General features: G+C 35.5%; 1 protein-coding gene across 1 annotated transcript in view; it reads left to right on the top strand.

The window, feature by feature from the left end:
- Positions 1–1,597: 1,597 nt before the first annotated feature.
- LOC145247213 (meprin A subunit alpha-like) overlaps positions 1,598–27,244 on the top strand; it is a 38,709-nt gene continuing 13,062 nt past the window's right edge. Inside the window, exons 1-9 of the mRNA XM_080108841.1 lie at positions 1,598–1,670; positions 10,865–10,924; positions 12,367–12,405; positions 14,667–14,720; positions 15,351–15,394; positions 17,808–17,883; positions 19,478–19,613; positions 22,262–22,437; positions 24,550–24,780. Of these exons, the coding sequence (XP_079964967.1) occupies positions 1,598–1,670; positions 10,865–10,924; positions 12,367–12,405; positions 14,667–14,720; positions 15,351–15,394; positions 17,808–17,883; positions 19,478–19,613; positions 22,262–22,437; positions 24,550–24,780 (889 nt within the window). The remainder of the gene's footprint in view (positions 1,671–10,864; positions 10,925–12,366; positions 12,406–14,666; positions 14,721–15,350; positions 15,395–17,807; positions 17,884–19,477; positions 19,614–22,261; positions 22,438–24,549; positions 24,781–27,244) is intronic.

Here is a 27,244-nt window from a genome sequence, read left to right as displayed (position 1 = left end):
CTTGGAGGTTTCCTAATCGGGGAGGGATGGAACACATACTCAGCAAGCTGAGAGGCTACTTGTTTAATTTTACTTTACGGAACTGCCCGTTTCACACCTAGGCGGGGAACACGTATTCAAATTTGGCTCCTTTTCATACACACAGACTTGCTACCTGTATCCATCTTCTGTCAAATGCCGCGCGATGCAGCCTTTTTCTATCACATCTGATCTTCACCCATAGTTGGTGTTTAAAGAAAGCGATCAGATCCTGATCAGAAAAAAGTTAACACCGCCGCAACCTTGCAGACGCGACATCCAAATCACCATTCTCGTCATGGCCAGGATTGTAACGTAGACCATTTGTCTTTCCCGGTCCCACGGCGGCCTCACGTTGTCCACGACATTGGATACAGTAATCGGGTGAGGATGCTCAGGTCAATGTGAGCCGTCACCTCACTGGCATATGACCAGTACCGGCGGAGTTCGCAGCAATCGAAGAAAGTGTGATCAGTCATTTCTACGGCCATTGTCCCACAACGGGGACAATCAGACGATTCCAAAAACCTGGAACTGCATTGTATGTTGTTGACTGGAAATAAATTTCGGGCCAATCGCCAGGTCAGAGGGAACTCTGAATTGTTCTGATGACTCAAACCTGGCACCCAGATCCACGTGGAGTGGATCTCACTCTGCTGCCAATTCAAACGCACGTATAGCGGGTCGTCAGCAGCTCCCTTCACTAGATCTCTGTGGAGTTCCCTACGGGTAGCAGTCACAAGGTCGCTGGATCTTGGTAGTCGTTTTAGCGCGACTCGGCACTCTTTCATGTAGGCAGATTCTCCTAGCGGCCTGCAACAGCTCTCAATAGAAGTGTCGAGAATGAGGTCGGGGAAGGCGGCAGTAACCATGGGGTGTCACGGTTGGTCATCTTGCATATAGTGGCTCAGGAAGGCCAGCCTCTCAGCGTCTCGGTGACACTTCAAGTCCGGCATTCCCAAACCTCCCTCACACGGACGTTGAATACAGACCTGTCTGCTCATCCAGTGTCTTCCTCTGTCCCAAAGAAGCGAGGACAAGAGTTTGACAAGAGCTGTTAGGTGTTGTGCAGGCAGGGGAAGTACGGCCAGTCGGTTTGGGCCAAAAGGCCAAGAAAAGCTTAAAAAGCTAAGAACAGCATCTATTAACAACAGGCCTTTGATCTTAACCAAAAAGGCCAAGCACAAAAGTATTACAGACAGACCGACAGACCGACCGTCAGGCCGACCAACCAACCAACGGACGGAGTGACTGCTGGGGAAGTACGGGCAGTCGGTAAAGGATGAGAGAAAAGACGTAAGTAGCGCACGCCTCAGCTCTACCCTAAGTTTCCTAGGAAGCCACAAATTGATTTGCAGCCTCCGACTTTGACCGTACCTCCAACCAATTTTTGTCAATCTGGAGACCCGGTCCAAACCACATGCCAAGGATCCAAACTGGGCCATCCGTCCAGCTGAAGGGCGCCGGGAGGTTGGCGTTGCCACTCCAGATGCCCAACCACAGTCCTACCAACTTGCTGCGGTTTATCTTGGTCTCTGTAATTCTTTCAAACCAAGCGAGCGCCTCCAACACGATCTCAATGTCTCTGAAGCTTGACACAAAGACCGTAACATCATCGGCGAACGTGGATTCCTTGGCAGCTGAACCACCGGGTATTGCAATTCCGCGCAGGGCCAAATTTGCCTCCCTACGTCTCAGCTTCAGGAGCTGGGGCTCCAAAGCCAGGACATAGAGCAGGGGTGACAGCGGACAACCCTGACGAACCGACCGAGAGATAACAATGGGTTTCGAGCACTTTCCATTGACTTGCACGACAGCTGTTGGCTGTCGCTAAATCACGGAGATCCACTCGCAGAAGTCTGGTTTTAAACCGGTGGCCTCTAAGACATCTGAAACGATGGTCGACCCTATGGAAACGATGGTCGACCCTATGGAAAGCTTTGGACTGATCTAAGTTGATCAGCACGGCTTCCATGTTGTCATCTATCCCTCCCTCTAGGATCGTGCGTATCAGGTGCAAGTTATTCTGAATCGATCTCCCCTTCACAGCATAGTTCTGTTCTGGTTCAACCAACTCGCCAACAATCTGCAGCAGATTCGACAGGACCTTGGCCAAAATCTTCAACTCAAGTTTAGCAGAGTTATGGGCCTGTAATCGTCTAACTCTCCCCACCATGCCCGTTACCTTTCCTCAGCAATGTGATCACTCCCTTGGTGACTTGCCCCGGGATGGATCCCTGAGCAAACCAATGGTTGAACACATCCGTCAGAAGAGGCAGAAACATGGGCAACAGCCTCAAATACAGTTCATATGGCAGATCATTGCAGTAAAAACCTCCCGCTCTGTCACCCGGCCCTCGCAACTAGCCGCTTTGAGGCGGAGAGAGTCAGCCAAATAGTCACTAAACTCAAGGACTGGGCTGCTGCGTGAAATTAGTCACTAAACTTAAGGATCGGGCTGCTGCATAAAACACTCCTCAAAATGTTCTCGAAACCCCTCGCTGATCTCCCGAGACGATTCCAGGGTACATCCATCCGAATGTCTTACCTTTGCTATGTACTTGTTCGAGCCATGCCTAGAAATTTCACAACGCGCATCAGTATTGGAGTTGACTGCTTCATTGCCTATCTTTCTAAGCCTAGCTCTGAATACTTAACCTTCATAATGCTCGCTATTCTCACACAGAAGGTCCTGCTTAGCTAGTTCCTGACTAACCCTATCACCCTCCCCCGTAGCGCGGGCTAGTTTCTGCTCTAGCTTCTTCTTTGTCGTGGCCTTATTTTGTGCGAGGTACTGGGCATACAAGATGGAGAAGGTTCTAATTTTGGCTTTTAGACCTACCCACCACTTACTTCCAGTAACCACCCCCACTAGTGCTTTTTGAATTAATTCTATTAGCTTCTCTTGGAAGTTTTGTATCTCCAGAAGGGAGGTGTTTAACTTCCAGTGAGCCACTAACTTATGCCTATTTCCTAGCTTCAGCTGGGCCATAACTAGTTTATGGTCCGTCTGGCCTAGCCAAGTGAATGTGGGACAAGATAAGAAGTCTATTTCGCCTCTCCTAACTAACATCCTGTCCAAGTAAGTGTTTGGATAGGAGGAAACGCTATTGGTCCACGTCCACATCTCCCGCCCCAGATGCTCGACCCGAATCCTGTCGACAGGCTGGACTTGCACCTCTCCAATCCTTTAGTATCGCCTCCTACCTTATCTATCTCGGGGTCTAAGATGGCGTTCCAATCCCCCATTAGCACTACCCGCTTCCAACAATCTACAAACGCGTCAAGCTGACTGAAGAATGAGACCCTCTCACGAGCGGTACTGGGCGCATGAACTACGATCACCTGAAACACAGAATCTTTTACGGCAACATCGGCCACAACCAGCCTGCCCACTGCATCCCTATGAACAACGTTGACCGTCGCTGATAGGGTACGTTTAACTAGCACGGAAACTCCCTTCCCCTGCAGACTGCCATATGCTGAGAAAACCTCAAAATCTCGGGCCAACACCTGATAGTCCAAAGGAGAAACAAAATGCGTCTCCTGAATCACAGCCACATCTACTCCCAGGGACACGAGGTTGTGCCGGAGGCGAGCCGCCCGGCCCGATGATCTCAAGCCTCTCGCATTCAAAGCCATGGTACCTACCTTAGGGTATGTCACACTCAGCTCCAAAGTCAGCTGGGGAGAGGATGCTGACATTATGTGCCATGCTCAAGGTGGTCAGGTTTTTAATATCCTGACCTTCTCTCGCAATGCCGCCGACGTCCAAAGGATAAATTAATTTCATGGCCCTGTAGAGTGACGGATGGACCAACACTGGGACCTTTCCCTTGCATTGTTTTGACAGTTCATCAAGAGAAGGGTCATTTTTCTTAACCAGTTTGATTTCCAGAAACGCCCCTTCAGCGGCCTGCAGCCTTGTCCACAAGTTGGTCTTGCAGGCCTCTGAAGTTCTGACAAAAGTTATTAGGAGCAGGAAATTTTAGGGGATATTTACATCTTTCCCCTCTATCTGTTTGTAATCGAGCAGAAGTTTTAAGTTTTTCCTCTGCCGATGGGAAATGTCTGTTGCCACAGATAGAGGGTCTACATAACATAGTTCCTCGGGGGCAAGGGCTTTTAATTTCGTTGGTCTGCGAGAGGCAGAGGAGTCTCTCCTTCCCTCGGTTCATTCTTTTCCTTTTCTTTTGGGGGTGGTGGCTCAGTTTGCATTGGTATGGTGTCTGGTGTTGGAGCGGTGTCTGGTGTTGGGGTTGTGTCTGGTGTTGGTGTGGTGTCTGGTGTTGGTGTGGTGTCTGGTGTTGGTGCCATGTTTGTTGTTGGTGCGGTGTCTGGTGTTGGTGTGGTGTTGGTGCGGTGTCTGGTGTTGGTGCGGTGTCTGGTTTGGGGGTGAAAATGGATTTTGTTTTTAGGGGTGGTGTATGTTCACAGGGAGTAGGGGACACCTTTTCTTCCCCTTTTCTTCTTTTATTTTTATTTTTTATTCTTTCGAATAAACCGGGGAGAGGTGAGGTTGAGTTCTTCTCCCTCTCACTTGCGAATTCATCCTCAGAGGAGCATTCTTTTCTCCGCTTGATCCCCGTCTCGATTGATATGGGGGCTATTGGTTGTGACTGCTCCTCTAGTTGCTGCTGCGGCTGTTTTTGTTGCTGCTGCTCTCGCTGATGTCGTCGCTGCTGCTTCTGCTGCTGCTTCTGCTGTTGCTTCTGCTGCACTTGCTGCTCTTGCTGCTTTTTCTGCTGCGGTAGTTGTTGCTGCAGCTGTTTGCAGTGATGAAAGGTAATAACGTACGCACAGATATAAAAGTATGTGACAGTATGTTAATATATATGTATGTGAATATATATGCATGTTAAAATATATGTATGGGAAAGTATGGGAATATATATGCATGTGAAAGTATGTGAATATATGTATGTGAATGTATATGTATGTGAATATATATGTATGTGAAATTATGTGAATATATATGCATGTGAATATATATGTATTTGAAATTATGTGAATATATATATATGTGAAATTATGTGAATATATATGTATGTGAAAATATATGTATATGAAAGTATGTGAATATATATGTATGTGAATATATAGGTATGTGAAACTATATGTATGTGAAAGTATGTAAATATATATATGTATGTGAAAGTATGTGAATATATATATATGTGAATATATATGTATGTGAAAGTATATGTATGTGAACATATATATGTATGTGAATATATATGTATGTGAATATATATATGTATGTGAAAGTATATGAATATATATGTATGTGAAGGTCCAACCTTCAAGCCAAGAAATTCCTTATTTTGTCTGGAATGAAAAAATCCCTCACTTTTGAGATTATGGTCTATCTATAATATTATGGCTCTGTTTAGGATATTGAGCACTTCTGTAAGTGAAGAAACCAATTTTTAAGCCCCTTACTTTATAAGAGAAATTATTTAAGTGATCAATGAAAAAAAAAATGATAGGCCTGTAGAGCACTACTAAAAGCACTAATTATAATTAAGGATGCCCCCAAAGTATTTTTAAGCTAAGCATCCTCCTTACTTTCGTCATATTTTAAAAGATAAAAATAAATTCACACAAAATATTTTTCGACTTCATTTCAACATGAAAAGTTTAATAGAAAAGACGTCGTGATGTTAAAATTTGAAACGGTGACATTATAACAAGAAAATTCAAAGTTTTAGTATAATCTATATATTAATACGATAGCGTGTGTGTTATTTTGTGTTTCACGTTTACATCTGTTTTCAGAAGAAGAAGAAGAAGAAGAAGAAGAAGAAGAAGAAGAAGAAGAAGATGATGCTCCACATCTATTTTCCCAAAAGGAGTTGAATGATCTAGTTCACGATCTCAGCTTGTTAAAGAACTCTGCCGAACTGTTGGCATCCAGATTGAAATAAAAAAATCGCCTCTCTGACAGTGCTAGCATCACCTTCCGAAACAGGCATAAAGAATACTTCTGTTTTTTTCTATGAAGAAAATGACTTGGTGTACTGTTGCAGATATTGCACAGCTTCTGCTCAAGCTTGGGGTGCGACAGTATGAACCCAAAGATTAGAGACTGTTCATTGAGCGATCACTGAAATGTGTTCTGTTGCACAACGGCAATAAGTTTTCCTCTGTACCCATCGCTCACTCGACTACACTGAAAGAGAAGTATGAAGCGTTGAAGTATGTGATGGATAAAACTGTTTATGATCAGCATAAGTCGTTTATTAGTGTTGACCTGAAGATGGTGAACTTTTTGTTGGGACAACAATTTGGCTTCACCAAGTAGACATGTTTTCTGTGCATGTGAGATAGTAGAGACCGTTATCAGCATTACACGAAGAAGAAATGGCCTGTGCGGAAGGAGCTGGTGCCTTGCAAAGAAAGGAACGTCATCAATGACCCTCTGGTGGACAGAGACACAATACTCTTCCCACCGTTGCACATTAAGCTCTGCTTGATCAAGCAGTTTACCAAAGCCCTCGACACGTACGGTGACTGCTTCACTTGTGCCAGGCTTTTCCTGGATTAACCATGGAGAAGTTTAAAGCTGGCATCTTTGATGGTTCTCAGATTCGTCAACTCATTAGAGAACAAGAGTTCGAAAATTTAATGAACGAAGTGGAACTGGAAGCGGGGAAGGCATTTGTTCTGGTAGTGAAGAACTTTCTTGGTAACAATTATGCAGAACTTGTCAATAACATGCTGACTGTTTTCAGAAACCTGGGACGCAACATGAGCACCAAGATGCACTACCTATTTTCACATATGCACCGGTTTCCTGAGAACCTGGGTTCAATGAGTGACGAGCAGGTGGGGGGGAGATTTCATCAGGACATGCAAGAAACGAAGACTAGGCATCAGGGTCGTTAGGATGCAGTCATGATGGCTGACTACTGTTGAACTCTGAAAGGAGACCTCCCTGCCGTAAAGCATTCCATGTGTTCGAAGAAACGGAAGTTCAAGCACTGAAGCTTGAACAATGGTGACGCAACATGAAATTTACGTTTACTTACCTTTATCAATGTCCACCATTCAGTTTACAGTAATCAGGAAATCAATATATATTGTTGGAATCAGGAAATCAATATTGGACAAACATTTTCTTTTTTTTCTTAAAAGCTTTACTTAGGATGATATAGGATCATGTGTATTGACAAAAATGAGCTGATAATGCCACAAAAATGTAATCAATTTTGTCACACGGTCTAATCTTTTTTTTTCAAATCAACTTAGCACACAAACCTGACCTGATGAAGAGAAACGGCTGCTATTTCCTGATTCAGCAGTGCAAAAAATACCCTAAATCACTTGTAGAAATCTTGACAACATTCACAAAGTAAAAATTTGATGTCCAGTGTAAAATATACGATATCTGGACAAATTAAAATATCATATTAAAGCGTATTTTACGCCCCGTCAAAGCCCCTCTCCGGTATATATATATATATATATATATATATATATATATATATATATATATATATATATATATATATATATATATAAATTGAAGGTAAGCAGTTACATATGGTCGCTACAAATAGCCATCCGTTTCAGTCAATGAACCTTCCTCAGGCGACCCGGAACCCCTCGATGCCACAAAGAAAAATGGAAAAAAATTGAAAGAAATTGAAAAAAAGGAAAAAAGGAGCTCTTCAAAAAAAAAAAAAAAACATAAAAAGATCATAAAAAGTTGCGAGCTCTCTAAAAAAGAGTATAAAAAAGGATAAAAAATGGAAGACCGCATTTCAACCTATTGGGAGATTATTCAAAAATAGTTTAACAACTGGGTATAAATCTGAAATTATTAAAGTGGGTCATAATTTTACTGGAACTGTAGATTGTATAGGAGAGTGGATATGGGGGGGTTCTGTTTATACAGTGATTTTCTCATGTCAGGAAAGCAGTTTGCAAATGTATTCGGTGACATCAGGAGTTGCATGCCGGTATAATTGAAGTGGGGGGAGGGTGATAGAGAGAGGAGAGAAAGAAAAAGAGAGTTGTCATTATAATGGAGAATCAAAAGTTAATAGACTAATGCAGGCATATTCATAATGAGACACCCATATACATACATATGTACAAAATATACATATACATACATACGTGTGCACACACGGACACACGGACACACACACACATATATATATACATACAAGAATATACACACACACACGAATACACATCTATATGTATAGATACACAAACAATCACAAGTCTATATATTAGTCCTCGCACGAAAGAGCAGGACACAACATGTTTTAAATAATAATAAATTCATCCGATGCATGAAAATTGTTAAACAAAATGTTTTTACTATAGGCTTTAAAAATAAAGGAACAAGTGTAACCCCTCACTGATGAAGCTGGCTAGGACTCCTGTTTATCTGGAAATCTCGGCTCGTATCGTTGTCCTTCTCTGAGAGTTGTTACATTGAATCCTGTATGCTGAAAACGAATATCGAAGCCGCAGGCAGGAAGAAAACAAACTCGTGAAACTCTAGTCTACAGAATTAATTTTACAAACTTATGTACAAATGTTTTTACAAATATTGTTCAGTTCTTAGTAATTTTTTTAAAGTCTCAAATCTCTTCACAGACAACGTCAGACGGGTGGATGAGGAGGTAGAGGAGTCAAGTCTCTATACGACCTGTTCTCCCCGAAATCAACAAGCAAGCTCTCAAAAAACTCTGACTAATTTTTGCGCGACAGTCGTATATATAGTGAGGTATGTGGATGGGGTGGAAGTTTCCCCAGCCAATAAGATTTCGCCACGAAATCGAAAGGCTTCAGATTTTTGCGTGTGTACAATTCCCGAATCTGGGATCTGAATTCTACAGACATACTAATTTTCATGACCCGCTAAGATCAGATGTCAGTTCTGACATCCGACTTTGAGTTCACCAAGGCCAAACAATGTTATGCTTCAAGTTTCCTGTCATCAACTTTAGCTGCAAAATATATTTCTTTGGTTTTAAACAATATCTATTTTGATATGAAATAAAATATATACATTTATATTCTCTATTTTAAATCCTCGGGTTATCTGGCGTCACCCGGGAACGATTAGCTATCTCAGCGTAGTTCTAAAGCTCCCCAATGGGGGATTACGTCACATAAGATTCAATTTGAAATTTATTTATCTTCAAAGTGCGCTTTTATAAATTTTACAAAGTAAAGTATAAAAATTTAATTTAAATTGAACCAAAAAATTACCTTGGATTTATTTTATGCAATGTACATTTTGGTGCACTTTAAAAATATTATTTTTCATCTTGCAATTAATGATATAGATATAAAATTTTCAATGATTTTTTTAAAGGGCAACAGAATGTACATTACATAAAATAAATCCAAGGTAATTTTTTCATTCAATTTAAATTAAATTGTTATACTTTACTTAGTAAAATTTATAAAAGTGCACTTTGAAGATAAATAAATTTCAAATTGAATATTGTACCTTTATTTTTAAAGCCTATAGTAAAAACATTTTGTTTAACAATTTTCATGCCTTGAATGAAATGCTTTTCTAACTTGTATTATACTTGTGATTGTTTGTTTGTTTGTTTGTTTGTTTGTTTGTTTGTTCGTGTATAAATATAGATGTGTATTCGTGTGCATACGTATGTATGTATATGTATACTTTGTACGTATATATGTATATGGATAGATGTCTCGGTATGAATATGTATATTATATTTTATATTGAAATAAAGTTGAAAAATATTTTGTGTGAATTTATTTAAGCGAATGCACCAGATTTATCATGTACAAAATTAACATCGGATGGAAATCACATCTGACGTGTTGATGAGAAAGAAAATTTTTATGAAAACATAAAACATAAAATTGTCATACCATTAACGAAACGGTTGTAATAAAGAGATCCAAGATGAAATAAACAAAAGTTATATAAAAGAAAAAATGTAAGTTTTTGAATTTCAACAAAATTTTGTACGATATATATATATATATATATATATATATATATATATATATATATATATATATATATATATATATATAAAGACCTACAATAATATCAGGACGTCTCCATTTACGCTGAACATCCACAGAATGACAACATCAATATATTAAATATGAAAGAGTCCGCTGTAGACTTTCGACTGGTCCCACTAGTGACAGATTATTTCTTCATCAAAATATGAGTAGTAGCAATGCTTTTTTTCTTTCTCTTTTTAAAATGTACCACGCAGGTTTTACTAGTCTCCGATATTTCTTCAGATTCTTATATATCTTTTTGTTTTTGTTTTTGTTTTTGTTCTGTTTGCTTGTTTGTTTGTTTGTTTGTTTGCTTGTTTGTTTGTTTGTTTGTTTGTTTTCATCCAAAAACAAGCTGAGAACGCAAATAAAAAATATATAAATGCAAAGAAATGGGATTCAGAATGGAAAGTTTGCATTGACATCATTCTGGCAACCTCGGATCTGTGAGGTGTGGTCTGGCTCATTCTCAGGAGGTCCACCCTCCTAGGCAATACTCCGTCTAGAGGGAGGTTACTACTATCGCCTGAGGCACATCTTTCGGGGAATGTCGACGTTCGTTCACAGCTACTTTTGTACTCGACCAGAGTTCTCCCTCAGAGAACTTTTCTTTTTTTTTCTCAACACGACCTTGTGTCAGACATTGCTATAAGCAAGTAAACCCTGAGATCCTCAATGAGGAAACATTGGATGAGACTAAGGCACGATTCTTCTTATTAGCTTTATTTATTCTTTAATATCAAAGAGATGAATAATTACCGAAAATATATTGTCTACATAATTCATACTTTGCATTAATTATGCGTTTTTTTTTTTCATTCAACAGATTATTTACAGCAATGGCGATGGAAGAGATGGAAAATACAAAGAACCCAATGGAATCCAGGTAACATAGTTATTATAAATTCCCTCATATTCACACTCGAATCAGTATATTTCAAACTGTATTTTTTTTTCAATATTACGGACAGACATACCTACATAGCTATAATTCGATTTGTTAATAAAGTCAATTGATAAAATGGAAATATTTAACATATTTTATTAGCAGGAGAACCAAACTATGAGCTTGTCATTCTAAAAACTATGTTTGAATTTAAACTATCCCATTGTAGCCATTTCTATATATTTAGGAACGTAGTCCTACTGGAAGGTGAATCTACATTCCAAGATCAAGTCATTTTTTTTTAATTGCAGTTTTTCTCTATATTTGGCTCCATCCATCTTCCCATTAATTCTGATCAGTTTCCCTGTCCCGACTGGAGACAATTTACTCCACGACATGGCACTGCCATTATCATGTTATCGTGGGATTCATGTACAGTGTTAGGCTTTTAACATGTGTAGCATTTTGTATTCATGCTAAAGTTTGATTATGGTTTCATATGACCAGAGCACTTCCTTTGCTTCCACCTGTGTCCTTCCACATTGTTTATGAAAATCTGTTACGACACTCTTAATTTTGTGCAATGCCATACATCCCCACACAGTTTTCGAATTATAGCACAATATATATGATGACTGGAAAAGTGACTCCATGTAATTTAATGATCGTAATTATTGAACTATAATTATTACTATAAGTAATTATGATTCGCGAGTGTATAGCATAGGGTTTTATTTAGAATTCGATGCATGAACCTGTATTCGTCATCAGTTTCTCATCTTCTAGAAACAGCATCACCTGATTCCACGAGTAACTTTTTTTTTCTACCAATCAGTCACTACTTTTCGATGTGAAGGGTTAATGATACGCACAGATTGACAGTTAAATCATGTTAGGATTGAAAATATCCACACACCACCTACTCAAAACAACAATCGATCAAGAAAACAGCCATTCTTTATACCATTTATCACAAACATCGTTCATGAAATGTGTGGATTAAAGGACAATGTGGAGAAAAGCTGTGTTGCCCTAATTATAAATCAATTAATTTGGTTTTCAGGTTGCTTGAGAAGCTGGTTATGAATGTTAGCGCCACTATTTAATTCTAAAATACATTCACACCGCTATACACATTCTTATCATATTCGTTTCTTATAAGAATTAGATTACAGTAATCAATTACGAATACTTATTAACAGGGCGTTAATTTTCAATCACCCATTATTTTGATGAGGCAAAAACAAGGCAGTTTATTTCTGCAATGCAGGACCCGAATGCTTTGTTTCACGGATAAGAGGTATTCAACATTAGATTCATATGACTCTCTGTATATTATGTCGAGCATCACAAATCTAGAAATGTTCATGTGCTGTAATCTTTAGTGGTATTCGTTAATTAATGGTTGTTTAATGATTATTTTTTGTGCTTTTTCATTTCAGATGTTCATTATAGACTCAAGAATGATCTCTTACCACCAGGTAATCCCCTTGCTAAACTTTGACAAAAAAAACACTCGCCTAGCTACAATCACTATCAACAATTTCCCCCACTCTCTATATGTGTCTAAACGTGGATTCCATGAACAAAGGTTCTTTCCTGGGAGTGTCCACCGGTATAACTCTGTTTCGCAGGTCTGCTTTCCAACTAACTACAATATGGTTGTCTTCAAGTCCAATGTAAACAAGTTCTTGCTGAGCCGTCACCTTAAATAATCAAATCATACCAAATTCACACTAATGACGATTACTATATTGTTATCCTGATGATTACCGTACACTCAACATTTATCCTCGAGTGATTATTAGGCCTAGATAAATGGTAACTCCCCTGTAATATATATATATAGTCTTTGAAGTTTTTAACCTTTAAAACTATACAAAAAAATATTTTTTATCATTCGTTAGAAAACCATCTAGTCAGTATGCCATTTAATCACCTGCAATCACTGCATCAACTCGCTCTCGAAATTACTATAGTACTAATAATTTATTTTTTAAGGGATCATCAGTTGTTTACCATGAAACACTGTTTCGGGGATTTAAAAACAAAACAGTATATTACATCATGGCTCCCCAGCAGTGTTGATCAAACACCACCACCCTTAATCTTAGGAAGAAGACATGTTACAAACATTTGATCCAATTTCCTATTCTTAATTGCAATTACTAACCTTTTCATACTATAAAAATGAATTTCTTACCTGTGTGATTCATTAATTTCCACATTTAAAATGGATTATATTTTTTAATTTATCAGTCTTATATTTATAAGATTAGGATTAATCCATTTAGCTACTTATCACCCCCCACTATGATTAGTATTTAGTATATTTACATTCTTATTTATTTAAAATTAGATATATAAAGGTTTAAAATATTTTTACATATATACATTTTTTTAATATATATATATATATATATATATATATATATATATATATATATATATATATATATATATATATAAATTTATTATATGTAATTATAAATACATTATATACATTGCTAATATAGTTTTGGATTTCTTTTATTAATATAGTCTGGTTAATCTTAAACGATTCAAAAGCATCAGGATAACAAACAAATGCTTTATTTAACTGTTTAAATATTTTATTTTTATCCCCACCTTGTTTTATCATACTTATTACTAAGTTAGAAACTGGTGGTATAAAATCTGTTAATTTTAAAGTAACGCGAACTATTCTCAAAAACTCTGACATAATGGTTCCATAAAACATAAAAACAGGGCAGGTGCTATCTTTATGTGGCATACGTACTATTTTAAAGGGGAAAGCGTTTCTTTTATCAAATATTTTATAAAGAATATATATATATATATATATATATATATATATATATATATATATATATATATATATATATTTCGGCATATAAGACAACCCTTAAAGTTAAAAAATCATCTTTAAAACGCCAATATTTCATAAGATAACGAGTGTTGCAATCTCTAGTTTAGGCTAAACAAATATAGTTTCGTGATTTAGCAGTCGTCTTATACAACTGATATATGATAAATTTATTAAAATTTGTTCCAATTTTGTGCCTCGTCTTATCTGACGGTCGCCTTAGACGCCGAAATATACGGTATGTGTGTGTGTGTGTGTGTGTCAGTGATTATTAATATGGTGATATCTTTTCCTAATGGAATGAGGCATGAAAAATTTCTAGTTGAGGCGTTAATCCATGTTAAAACTAAATTAAGAATTAATGCGGGTTTGTTTTTTTAAGTGCATAATATCGTGAACATTAAAAAAAAATGTATCACTTTTTCATAATGTTCACTGTTTCAAAACAGCATTTGGTCACGCATTGGTTGCAAAGAATATCACCATATGATTGCATTTTATGAGATACTTAATCTATATACTATTAAAAGTTATAGAGTCTGGGAAGTTTGTACGTACGCAAATAGAAACGTATGATTTATTGATAAAAATGGAATAGGTAGAGTACACGTTACTAAGGCAGTAATTTTTGCGATATCAATGCGCGAGTTCGAATCTCACGTAAATCTAAAGAATTTTTTACTTGATATGTGTTTTTTTAAGTTTAAAGAAACTAACATATAAAAATAACATTCAAAAAAGCATTGCATTAAATCTTTTTTTTAACTAAGTAATCTTTTTGATAAGCCACATTCAAGTTAGCTTACATTTTAAAGTTACAAAAATATGTTTTCAATTAACATCTGAATGTTTATGGCTGACTCACATTTCTAACAGGTCACAGAAGAAAACCTGGTTATTATCCTGAAATCAGTCCGGAAGAACTTGGAGGTAAATATTTTTTTATGTTTCGAAATTTTTTAGATGAGTATTGAAAGGTGTATTATGTGAACAACTATTTTTATTCTTGATGTTATTTTTACAATCTTTTGGCCGATGTAATCTCCGACCTTCTTTACGTGTGTCTTTTCCGCATAAATATTTCCAATTTTGAAAAGATGAACCGAAAAAAAGACTGGCTAGTTGTGATTGAAAGGAGATCATTTTACACAGAATTCTTATCTAAGGGGGATAATCTTAGAATTAAGATTTCTTGTAAAAAAGAGATCATCTTTTACTGAATAGTTTTATTCAATGGAGATAATATTAGACAGGAGTTCTTATTCAAGGAAAATACACTCTAGCAAGAAAAGATAAATAACATTTTATTACACGGAGTTAGAATTTTCTTTTCAATTTTCGGATGAATACTTGTTTTCTTGAGAGTAACAGAATACAAGAACTACCTAAACATTACAAAAACAACAAAAATATGATTGGAAACTTCTTTGAAAAACAGCAAATATTAGAGTGATTTATCTACACATTTATTCTCCTGCACGTCTGTTATTATTTGTTGTATATCGTAACGTAATTTCACAGATTTTCAATATAATAATCAGAACTATTTTTGCTTTCCAGGCAAATTTGAAGGAGATATGGTTGTTTACCCCAAAACGAGAAAGGTAAGTCACGGAAACAATTAATGAAAACAATTATATACTTTGAGGAATAATTCGCATTTACGAAATAATTTCGTAAACCATCGTAAAACGTTGCTCTCCGCATATTTCAGAATACGATCTATCGTGTATTAATTGCATCCAAATCTTTCACCATTTTTGTGAACATGCACTGTGCGAACTGTGATGCATATTCATTCAATAATTGTGCATATATGAAGGCAAGGAACTGGCGGAACTGTGACGGAAAAATATTTGACTGAGAAAAGAGGCCATCCCAAATTTGACTTGCCATTTTGTAATTGCCTCTTAAAAGCTAGGGAATATGCTGAGAAAGTTTCCTCATAATTTATTTCCACTCAAGATAATAGACCTCTCCGGTCTGTCAATTGTTATATGCATGGATTAACATCGGAAGATTTTCAAGTGAACTCGCTAGAGATTCATGCAGAATAACAATTGATGTCATATTTGGAGCAAAACGGAGCAAAACGGAGCAAAACAGAGGTTGGTGTTTGAGCCTGACAAATTGTCATTTGCGTTTTGTTGTCCTGATTTAATACATGAACTAAATATCATTTAACTTCACAAAATAAAATATCGTTACTTGTCTTAAACTGGAATTGTGAATTTGTTTGGAAGAAAAATTTCTTTATTTACACATCACACAATAGATGGCACCACTAATAAAAATATATAATTTTTATAAAGTACTTATATTCAAATTATACGTGCCAACATTTGAACCCAGTAGAATTATTAATTCAAGTAGAGCTATTGGTGTGCATTTTAAAAACAATGAATCTGAATTTAGTGTGCTCATAACTTCATAAGTATTATTAGGACACTGCTCGAAACAACAATTAAGAGGTGGTATGCTGACTCTGAATACGGTCATATAGATACAAATAATGTTGAATGCTCAAGTAGCTCAAATTCTGCAGTTGTTCCGGAAAGCATAAAAAAACAGACCACATTTACCGAGACCACATAAATAACACCACGACAAGTATCGAAATCGAGTAATTTGAATTCAGACGAAGACAACGATTGAACAATCACACACACATATACAATTTCACACTTTAATTAATTAATCTGAAAGTTCATAAACATGCGTTATTAGTCTTCTTAGCAGTTTGCTTCTTCATTCTACACGCTTTCACACAAAAAGGCGAAATGCATATAGACTTTTAAATTTCTGTAATCTCATTGGAGTTGGTCTCGAAATAAAATTGATTTTATTTCTTATTTGTTTTATTGTCTATATTATTTTAACTTTTATATCGATTATTATCAAGTTGTTTCTTATATTAAATTGAACAAAACTATTTATTGGTGGTGAATTTATCCCTCTCATTCGGGGAGTCAAAAGTTTATTCTGCACTGACTCATTTTATGTACAAGAACGCCTATTCCATTCTATCATATTTACTACTATATCTCATTTTATATATTCTTTCTTTCTGCATTATGAATCTTCTTCCTTTTGTATATCTTCTTCTTGTATTTCTTGTATATTATTATTATTATTATTATTATTATTATTATTATTATTATTATATAATGAAGGGGCGCAATTTTTCCCCTCTGGACTAAGACCGTAGGTTTACACCAACAGATGGCACATAAAAATTTATTATGTTTACGCTATTGGCCATTACCTTATATAACTATAGAACTCCATTACAGATACATTATTCCGTAATATTAAAATATTACATTTATTCCTAGGAGCGCCATCTTCATCATCGTCATAACCTACAGAGCTCAAACTTTTACCTCTATTCGAAAAGACCTCTTACGACCCCATTCTACACCGCGTGTATTTATAGTTTTTTTCACTTTTCCTGAGTCTACTCCGTCATTAACTGACTTGTGAATTCATATACATCGCCTACTGTTAACGCTTTGACCTTTCACAAATAATGATTTCTCTCTCTTCCCATCCCTTGAAATCTCGTTAATGACAGTAATAATCTTCTGTTTAATATTTATTTTTTAAGATATCTGACATTGAGAAAAATACTTTTTATTTAGATATTATATGTGTGTCGTAGCAGTGTGTATATTTGATCTATCTCTTTGTCTTGTGTGTGTTGCATAATAATTGTTGAGGCTTGAAAAAATCACGACGGTGTGCAATTCTAAGTTTGGATATTTTTCTGTTTTTTTTTTTAATGTAAATTTCTTTAAGTTTCTTTTGGTTTACAGTAATATTGTATATTTATATATTCCTCAGCCCCACATGGAGAGGTGGAACGAAAACTCTGAAACACGTGTCTGTCTTGATCGACCAATAAATATCAGACTAGTTTATTTTGCCAATTAAACTTCCCGTCCATAATGTAATTTTCTTAGCACATCAAACTTAAATTCATAACCTTAACTTCTGGTGGAAATTTCTTTATTTCAGAAAAGAGGCGTCTTGAGTGATCGATTTCAAAGATGGCCAATCGGTCTCATTCATTATAAACTGGACGATCGATACAGTAAGTAATATCATTATCTATGATATTCTTTCATTGAATGCGTATTTTTGCCAATTATCGTTATGATTCGTTTAATACAAAGATGTGTTCAATACAAAGTGGGAATAATTTATGTTCAAATTATGATCATTTGATTTCACAACAAATTTCTTTGTTATACATACCACAATTTTATAACTCCAACTTTGTTTAATTAACCATAATAAGTTGATGAGTGAATGGTAACAACATTGTGATGCCAATGATTGTAGAAGTATAGAATAAGGTTGCGTATTCAGATAAAGTTGGATCTCCATTGTTGTAAGGATCTAGCTTAACATGATAAGACAAACTTCTATAATATTTTTGTAACAACATGGACGCCAAACTAAATGGAGACACGTGACCTACACCGTTGGCGAAAAGCAATACAATGTCAAAGTGAAGAAAGGGGTTAAGTAAGGAAGTTTTTCTTCGAACTGTATATCTTCCCGTAAACAATGGCCTTGATGGACTATCCAGTGGACAAAAGCAGGAGGAAGATAGGAAATGTCTCGGTTCGTTACTTTCAGGAAGTTCTCTGGAACTTCTGTCGCAATTCTGAAAAGATGCTAAAATAATCCTTCAAGGGATGATTGAAATTAATGCATCCTGAACGCTGATTAGTCCACGTATGACCAAATCACCTCAGAGACGCTGTTCTTCACAATGAAATCAATGTTAATGTTTATGATAGCTACAGAAGAACAGTTCAGAAAACCTATGAAAAAAAACTAGGCTGAATTAAAATTAGAAAGAGGGTTGACACCCTACAAAGCATGGTACTGATGAAAACAGCTGAAATATTTGGAAAAGAATCCTTAAGTTCTGAAACCAAACTGCAATGGATAATGTTACCTAAACATAGACAAAAAAGACAAAAAGTGAAACCAAGAAAACTGAAACCGCTTTGTAAGTATCTATAAAAACATCATCTGTCACTATCACCCGAATATAAATGTGTTAATATCAATATCGTGGCATTAAAATGTTCATGAAGAGTCAGTAAGAATGTAAACACCGCGAAAAAATACCATCCAGATCTCCACTAGAAGAGCATGGATAGTAGTGTCGTTCTGAGGAAGCGTATTATCATTTAAATTCGCCCCCTCAAATCAATGGTTGTAATCAACAATAAAGTAATGGTATACAGCTGTTGTGATAATGCAGAGCGATTTGCAACGATTATCAAAAATAGGGAAGGGGATTGAAAATCTGAAAATATTTATTACTCAGACATCAGAGAACACTACGTTTTGGTGCCAATGAGCGATCACTGTTAAAATCTCCTATGTGTCGTCCTAGTTCTAATTAATAATTAGTAAGGAGGTGAAAATTGGATAATTAATGAAAAGATTTGTAGTATTAGGTTGGTCCAAAAATAATGTCGTTTTTAACGTTCAACTTTAAATCAAAAAGCACCATAATTTTTGTATCAATCTAATATTTATATATTTTATTAGATTTTGTTTATTTAAATTGAAAAAAAATACATTGGGAAAATTGTCTCAATGTATTCGAAAGATAATATAAAATGTGCTGGCAAAATAAATCAAACGAATCGTTTTTGTTGTAGCTGCTGACCAGAAATCATTGATTCTTGAAGCCATGGATGAAATAACTGCGAAAACCGTTGTGAAAGGATCAAGATGCATCTATTTTACGCCAAGAACAAACCAGGATGACTTTTTGGATATTAAACCAGATATTGGGTAAGTAAACCAATATTTTTTGCCGTTGCTAATTGTAGAAATTACATACACTTATGTCTACCTTTATATATATGTCTACCTTTATATATATACTAGCAGTTCAGCCCGGCTTTGCTCGGGCCCTATGTACTGTTCATAACTTGCCCTACGTGTGAATAAACTTTATGTAAAATTTCAAATGTTTAGACCAAAGTCATTTCGTAGAGACCGCAAGGGTAAATTTTTTTAACTTTGACCCCAATTTTGACCCCTTAATATTTATTATTTTAATCTCAAATCAAAATAAAAAGTTTTACCAAAGTCCAAGTTACCTACATCTAAAATTTCAAGTCTTTAGACCCAAAATTGGTGGAGAAATTTTGTAGAATCTGCAAAGGTCAACTCTTTCAACTTTGACTTTTCGCAGCCAAAATTTCACCCCAAAACTGATTAAAATGCTTGCCGCATGTCTGAATACTCGTTATGTATAAATTTCAAATGTTTAGACCCAAAATTGGCTGAGTAGTTTGCTAGAGACCGCAAAGGTCAAATCTTTTGAACTTTTACCCCTTGGCAGCTCAAATTTTGGATCCAAACCGATTAAAAAGCTTGCCCTATCTCTGAATACCCTTTACGTAAAACTTCAAATGTTTAGACCAGAAATTGGCTGAGAATTTGGTACAGACCGCAGAGGTCAAATATATGTTATTCTACATTGCACTTTAGAGAACCTATTGTTTCTTTTATAAAATTGTTTTATATAAACTTCTTTCCAGTTAACGAAATAAAATGCGGGGTTTGAACCTACAGACCACGCCATGCAAAAAAAAAAAAAAAAAACAAAAACAAAAAAAAACAACAAAAAAAAAACCCCTAAATTTTCAAGTCTTACAAAATTCTTTGCAGTTAATGAAAACAATTAAGAAATTTACGTGCGGAGTTTGAACCTACAAACTACGTGATGCAAAAAGAAAAAAAAACACAAACTGAGTTTTGTTTGGATTGGGGAGAAACTGTGAAAGATAATTTCCTGTTTTATTGCATTTTATTTTTGCCGATATTGTCATATTATTGCGTCAAATTTTCACATTAAGGAAAAGCAAGTAACCTTTTATTCGTATATACGCCCTCCTCAAAACTGACTTTCAGAATTTGATTTGTAGAAGATTATATAGCTAAGTGATGTAACGTTGTCTGGGAACCAACACACGTTGTGTGCAATTTCAATCGCTAAGGAAATCAAGACAAAGAATAGGAAATAACTGCAACTCACTTTTTCTTTGTAACAACATTTATTTCCTCAATGTTATGATCATGACGTTATCTCCTTCGGTCTCGAACCTTATTCACGTCTCTCCCGTAATCATTCTCTTTCTCTTTTTTTTTAGTCTTTTCCTTTACCGGTGACGTCATTTCGCATGCATTTACATCCGCGCATCCGCGTAATGTTACAGGAGACCCGTGAAAATTCCACGGTGTTTTTTACATCGATTTTTATAATTTATTTTAAATAATGATATTCCCTTTGAAGCAATGTCTGTCATATTCAATACTATTAAGAAAAATCTTTCTTCTTCCATAAAAATAATTGTCATTTTCAGTTAAATATTCTTTAAATAAATGAAGTGAATATGCGTCTTCTTTATTCATTTATTTATTTAAAATTTCAGCCATTCAATTATTTTTAAAACAATATTATTTCTTCTTATCGTAAAATAAAATGTCAGTTAAATGTTTATTGTTCCAATCACAAAAACGAAATGGCACTTTTTGAAATCTATTTATTTTAAATTTTTGATTTTAAATTGTAGGACGACATGATTTTATTTTGGAACAATACAATTTTAAAATTGGTAAAATCAAATTTGCTTACCTTAGCGACATCAGATATATCACGAATCACTATTTTTTACTGATCAGACAATCTCATTTTTTTTATGCATGTATGAAAAGCATGCATGCCCGAACATGAAATTTGAAATTAACAGAATATTATTATTATTATTATTATTATTATTATTATTATTATTATTATTATTATTATTAATCATAAACTATTTTGATGCCAATTCTTTTGGTTTGTGGATGACGTCATTATTGTGCAATCCAAATCCTGTTATGTTTGTAATGTTTTTATTAAAAGATTTATATGTGAATAGAAAAGAAAACTTGAGAGGTTCGAAAGATTTTAATGTTTATTTTGGGGATATAAATAGTTAACACATGCGAGAGAGACTAATATTCTCTTAATTATTAAAAATAAATAAATGAACAAGCGAACAGAGATCTTAGGAAGCATTTTGCTTTCTATGATTACAGCATGATTGACCGATCTATTTCGCGCACATCCCATAGACAGATTGATCTCAACCCCCCCCCCATTTTTCCATCGATGTCTGTATCATGTTATGTCATTTAATGTCTCTTGGTTTCTATTCTACTTTGGCTTGTGGAATCTAATCTAATCTTATATGACATCTCTCTCTGTTCATCTTCAGTGGAATTGATTTATTTCCTAAACATCGTGTCACTTCAATATGTACTTAGTTCGACCCTTGTCACGATTAACACTAACCAATGTAATCACTATCCTGCATAGATCCATCGATTATGCAAGATTTTATTTATTGTGATTCCTTATCGTAGATGATTATTGCTTGTAATTGCAGATGTTATTCGTCTGTTGGAAAAATCGGGGGAGCACAAACCGTATCCTTAGAGCCAGATTGCATTTACAAAGGAACCATAATGCATGAAATGTTACACGCTGTTGGTCTTTGGCATGAACAGAGCCGACAAGACAGGGATGATTACGTTACGGTGAATTACGCAAATATTCTAAAAGGTCAGAAGAAAAAACTTTTTGTTACAAAAATATCCATTGGAGTTCCAAGTTTCGAATATATCGAATATATATATATATATATATATATATATATATATATATATATATATATATATATATATATATATATATATATATATAGTAAGTTATAGAATATATATGGCGATTAAGCTACATTGAATATTCCGCGTTTCATCCACTCTAGGATTCTTCAGGCTTATGCCTACATAGAGCCATCGATTATGCAAGATTTTATTTATTGTGATTCCTTATCGTAGATGATTATTGCTTGTAATTGCAGATGTTATTCGTCAGTTGGAAAGATCGGTGGAACACAAACCGTATCCTTAGAGCCAGATTGCATTTACAAAGGGCATAAGCCTGAAGAATCCTAGAGTGGATGAAACGCGGAATATTCAGTGTAGCTTAATCGCCATATATATTTTATAACTTATTAACGAGCTCTACCTACGTATTGAGCACTGTTGAAGTAAATACTTAAAGTTTACGCATAAATTTATACTTTCGTATATTAATTTATGTGAGTAAATGAAGTAGTTATATATATATATATATATATATATATATATATATATATATATATATACATGTATATATATATATATATATATATATATATATTATTGAGCTCACTCGTCTGTTCTTATCTTGTATGTTATTCTTACAACCGTTTGACCTATGTAACCTCAGACCTTCTTCAGGTATGTTGTGTTGAACCCAGGAATCTTTATTTTGAACTCGGTAATCCATACTGAATTTATAACTGATATGTCCTAAGGTGGCCTATTATACGGACAATCAAAGATAAAGTATTCCGTGAAAAGGAATAAATAAATATATACTGTGGTTTGAATATTGAAAGAGAAGTTTATTTACGTAGAGACAAATAAAGTGTGTTAACTTTCAGGGGGAAGTTTCTGTTCAAAAAGGGCCGGTGAATCTGGTGACTCGGTTCCTTATGTAGAATGTTCCGGGTTGGTTACCTATCTCCACATAACAATAGCTAAATCCTTTATTTAATCCACAAAGGTAGATTGTTCTCCTTCTGTCAGACATGAGTTCTTAAGTAATGTTTATTTTATTCTTAGTAAATGTAGTGAGGATTGAACCTTCAATCACCAAAGAGCGATTATCGTTATTTACTTAATAATTTTATCCATTGCGTCATTTGTCCGTGTGGACGCTGTGAAAATAACAACAAAGATGAGAACAGTAGTCTGAATAATGCAAATTAAATTTGATATGCCAAACATAAAATCTAGGTTTCGCATTCAGTTGGTAACCTAATTTAGTACGGTCTATAAAAATAAATAGGTTTAAAGCTTCTAAATTAGAACAGGTTAGAGTACTTAAGAAAAAATCAATCGTAAAGTGATATTCTCTTGACGGTTCAATCCTCAGTGTGGGCGACCGAAAAATGCAATTGCGAATTACTTAGGACCTCGATTCAGTCATGGCTGACGGAATGAGAGCATGCAACCTCCGTGAAGCAAATAAAGGGTTCCGTTTGAAATTCCGTCCAGATTCCCGAGTTCGACAAGATACACCTGAAGAAGATCGGAGGTTACATCGTTGTGAAAATGACACTCAAGATGAGAACAGTAGTCCGAAGAATCCAAATAATACGAATTCTTCTTTTCTCTTCCATATTAACGGGACATTTACCAACACCTGAACGTATTCATGTACTAACATCCTTTCTTTTCCATTTCCCTTTATGGTACTCATGCACTTATTGATCCGTGCTGAAATAATAACGTTATTATTTAAAAAAACCTTTCTTAACATGGGGAGGGGAGAGTGGTTTGTACATATTCTGTACTTTTAACCTTACAATTGAATAAAAAAAATATAAAACTTTAATTAAACTTGGAAATACGATTTTAAAAAAATAGCGCGGATCAGTAAGTGCATTAGCACCCCCTTTATTTACATGTTTACGAATTCAATAAAGTTGTTTTTACAATGTTTGAATAAGACTTTGTTTTTACATTTTGCCCCCCCTCTCTCTCTCTCTCTCTCTCTCTCTCTCTCTCTCTCTCTCTCTCTCTCTCTCTCTCTCTCTAACACTTTCTCTTTGTTTTGATGCAGATCCTGTTGTGAACCGAAGCGTCAACTTTCTCAAATATACCGTCGATTATATCGACGACCTCGGCTTACCCTATGATTACAATTCCATTATGCATTATGGCTTCGCCTTTTTTGCCAAAGATCCTTATTCACCCACTCTTTCACCGAAGTACCCGTATGCCTTCATTGGTCAGAGACGATACATGAGTCCCATAGATGTAAAGAAAGTCCAGCTGCTCTATGGATGTGGTGGTAAATATATTTAGCCAAAAATATCGAGTAGACATCATATATGTGCTACAGGGCGGGCTGTGGTGGTGAACCCTACAAGATTTGAGAGACATAAAGGTAATACGGAAATGGGTAAGAAAGGATGACAAACAAAAGTTGCAGATAAAAATAGTTGGGGTTATTTGGTCACAAAGCTACAAATTCGAGGTTGTTAAGTTCTGTTGCCCACGTTACAAGAACAATGACGTTGAATGGCCGATCCAACTGCTTCCCCAACGTTGTTGGTCGAAGAGAGAACGTCGTATTGAGATTGGAAAACAGCCCGCAGATTTGGCTGCGTCTCCAACAATTTGAGTCGAATATAGACGTTGCGATTCGTAAGATTGAAATAGAAATTGTCCTGAAAATAGTAGGTTTTGTTCTGGAAAGGACCGATAAATCGCAAGATTATTGTTTGTACAACGTGGCTTTATGACTGTATTTAATTAATTCTTTTTTTTTTATTACACAGTTTAGAGTGTAGAAATTTATGACTTAATTACGAAAGATGTCTCCTCGGTAGCCTCCAATCCTCGGCTTCGCAAAGTCGAGTTATTTTTAAGCTATTCTTCATGACTCTTCTTAACATCAAAGGTTGTGGGGAAAGAATTTCCTGTCGTATCTTTACCTTAAGTTCTCAAATGGTTCGAGGCTTATTTGCATACACTTTGTTTTTAAGATAATCCCTAAAGTCTGGTGCTGTCAAATCAAAATTGTAATTTCGAGAGATTTTTCAACCTTGAAACATCAGTTAACAACTGCATTGTTGTTCTAGCTGTATGTGTAGTTGCTCCATTTTGTTGCCACCAATACCAATGTTTTCTAACTGAGGTTGAATAAAATTCACTAGCAAATCTCTATATCTCTCATCAGTTACAGTCACAGCATTTTCATTCGCATCTTCAAAAAAAAAGGGACCAATAACCCTTTCTAAGGTTACTCCGCATCATACCGTGACTTTTACTGAGTGCAATGGACTCGCATGAACTTGGCATGAGTTTTCTTGATATACCCATTCAAATGGAAATGAGCCTCATCTCCCAACTTGTGAATAAACTCATTGTCATTTCTTGCAGTTTCTTGAAACCTAATAGCGTAATTTAGTTGCTTCTGGAAGTCTAGTGGTTGTAAAGATTGCACTAATTGAACCTTGTAAGGATACATGTGCAAGTCTCTTTGAATGCGCTATAGAGAACTCCGTGAGATGGTAAGATCTTGAGAACGACTTCGAGTGGATGTGTTTGGGTTCGCCTCACATCTTCAGTATTTTCAGGTGTATGTACTGAGCAACCTTGTCCGCATATAGACCTATCATTTACAGAGCCCTGCTCTTGAAAACGTGTCATTAAGTTCATTATTGCTGGCCTACTAGGAGGATGTCAAACATTAAAATGGGGCATATAAGATCTTTGCGTTAGAACAATTGACTGTCCATTTTCAAAGTAAAATTCAGTTCAATCTTCAATCGTTGTTCTGTTGTAAACTTATCCATATCAAAAATTTTCAAATATTCTATTTTATAATTCTGAAAAGAGAAATTAAAATATATTGCTAGAAAATAAAATTATTCAATTTTTAAAATATAAAGTGACTTATGGGCCACCCTGTAAATTGTCTTGAAAAGGACTGATTTTTTTTTGGGGGGGGATACATAAATTCACACTAATTGTTTTTATATTGTCTTTAAAAGAACTGTTTGTCCCAGGGAAGACAGACAAATTGTAAGTCCTGGACAGGAAAGAGGTGTATAAATTATTAGACTTAGTTCAGGGTTGGTCGTGTGTGATAACTTGGATGCAGTTGCACAATTAAATGGTGTCTAGACTGATCGACTCAAAGCAGGGTAATCGGATTAATGTTAGGGTGAAGACGAATTTTTTGGGCATCGGTGTCGGTCTGCATCAAGCTACATGATAATGTTTAAATTATCTTTTAAAATAGTATTTATACAATCCATGGTTTTAATACAGTAGTCAACAAACTGAACATTTTCTGTTAGTAAGCTTTTGATTGCCTTTACAAATGGTCGCTTACTTCGGGTAACGATTCCATTACTTGGTATCATTTAATTCAATACATCGTTCTACGCTTAGTTGTATTTACTTATTCGTCCCACATGTACCATTATCTTCATCTGTATTTACAAAACCAAAAGAGAACGATAATATTAGTTTACGGCCAGACGGTGCAGAGAGACTACAAGACCACAAAAGAGTTTGTGCTGAAATCGAAATCATTTAAGTGACTAAAATAGGATTCCGCCATAACAAAATAAACGTCACAGACAATGCCTTATTCTTTCTATACCTTTTTAATAAATTAATAAAAATAAGTATCTCAATATCAACGCTTACATGACGTGATAAATACGGAATCAGAGTTACCTTCCCTTTAATTTCGTTTGGACCTACAGATGGTTAATAATTAGATGATGTATATAATCTTC

Source organism: Euprymna scolopes, chromosome 25, assembly GCF_053919585.1.
Source record: "Euprymna scolopes isolate OS-2025 chromosome 25, ASM5391958v1, whole genome shotgun sequence".
NCBI classification, from domain to species: domain Eukaryota; kingdom Metazoa; phylum Mollusca; class Cephalopoda; order Sepiida; family Sepiolidae; genus Euprymna; species Euprymna scolopes.
This window is presented reverse-complemented; position numbering and strand designations above follow the sequence as displayed.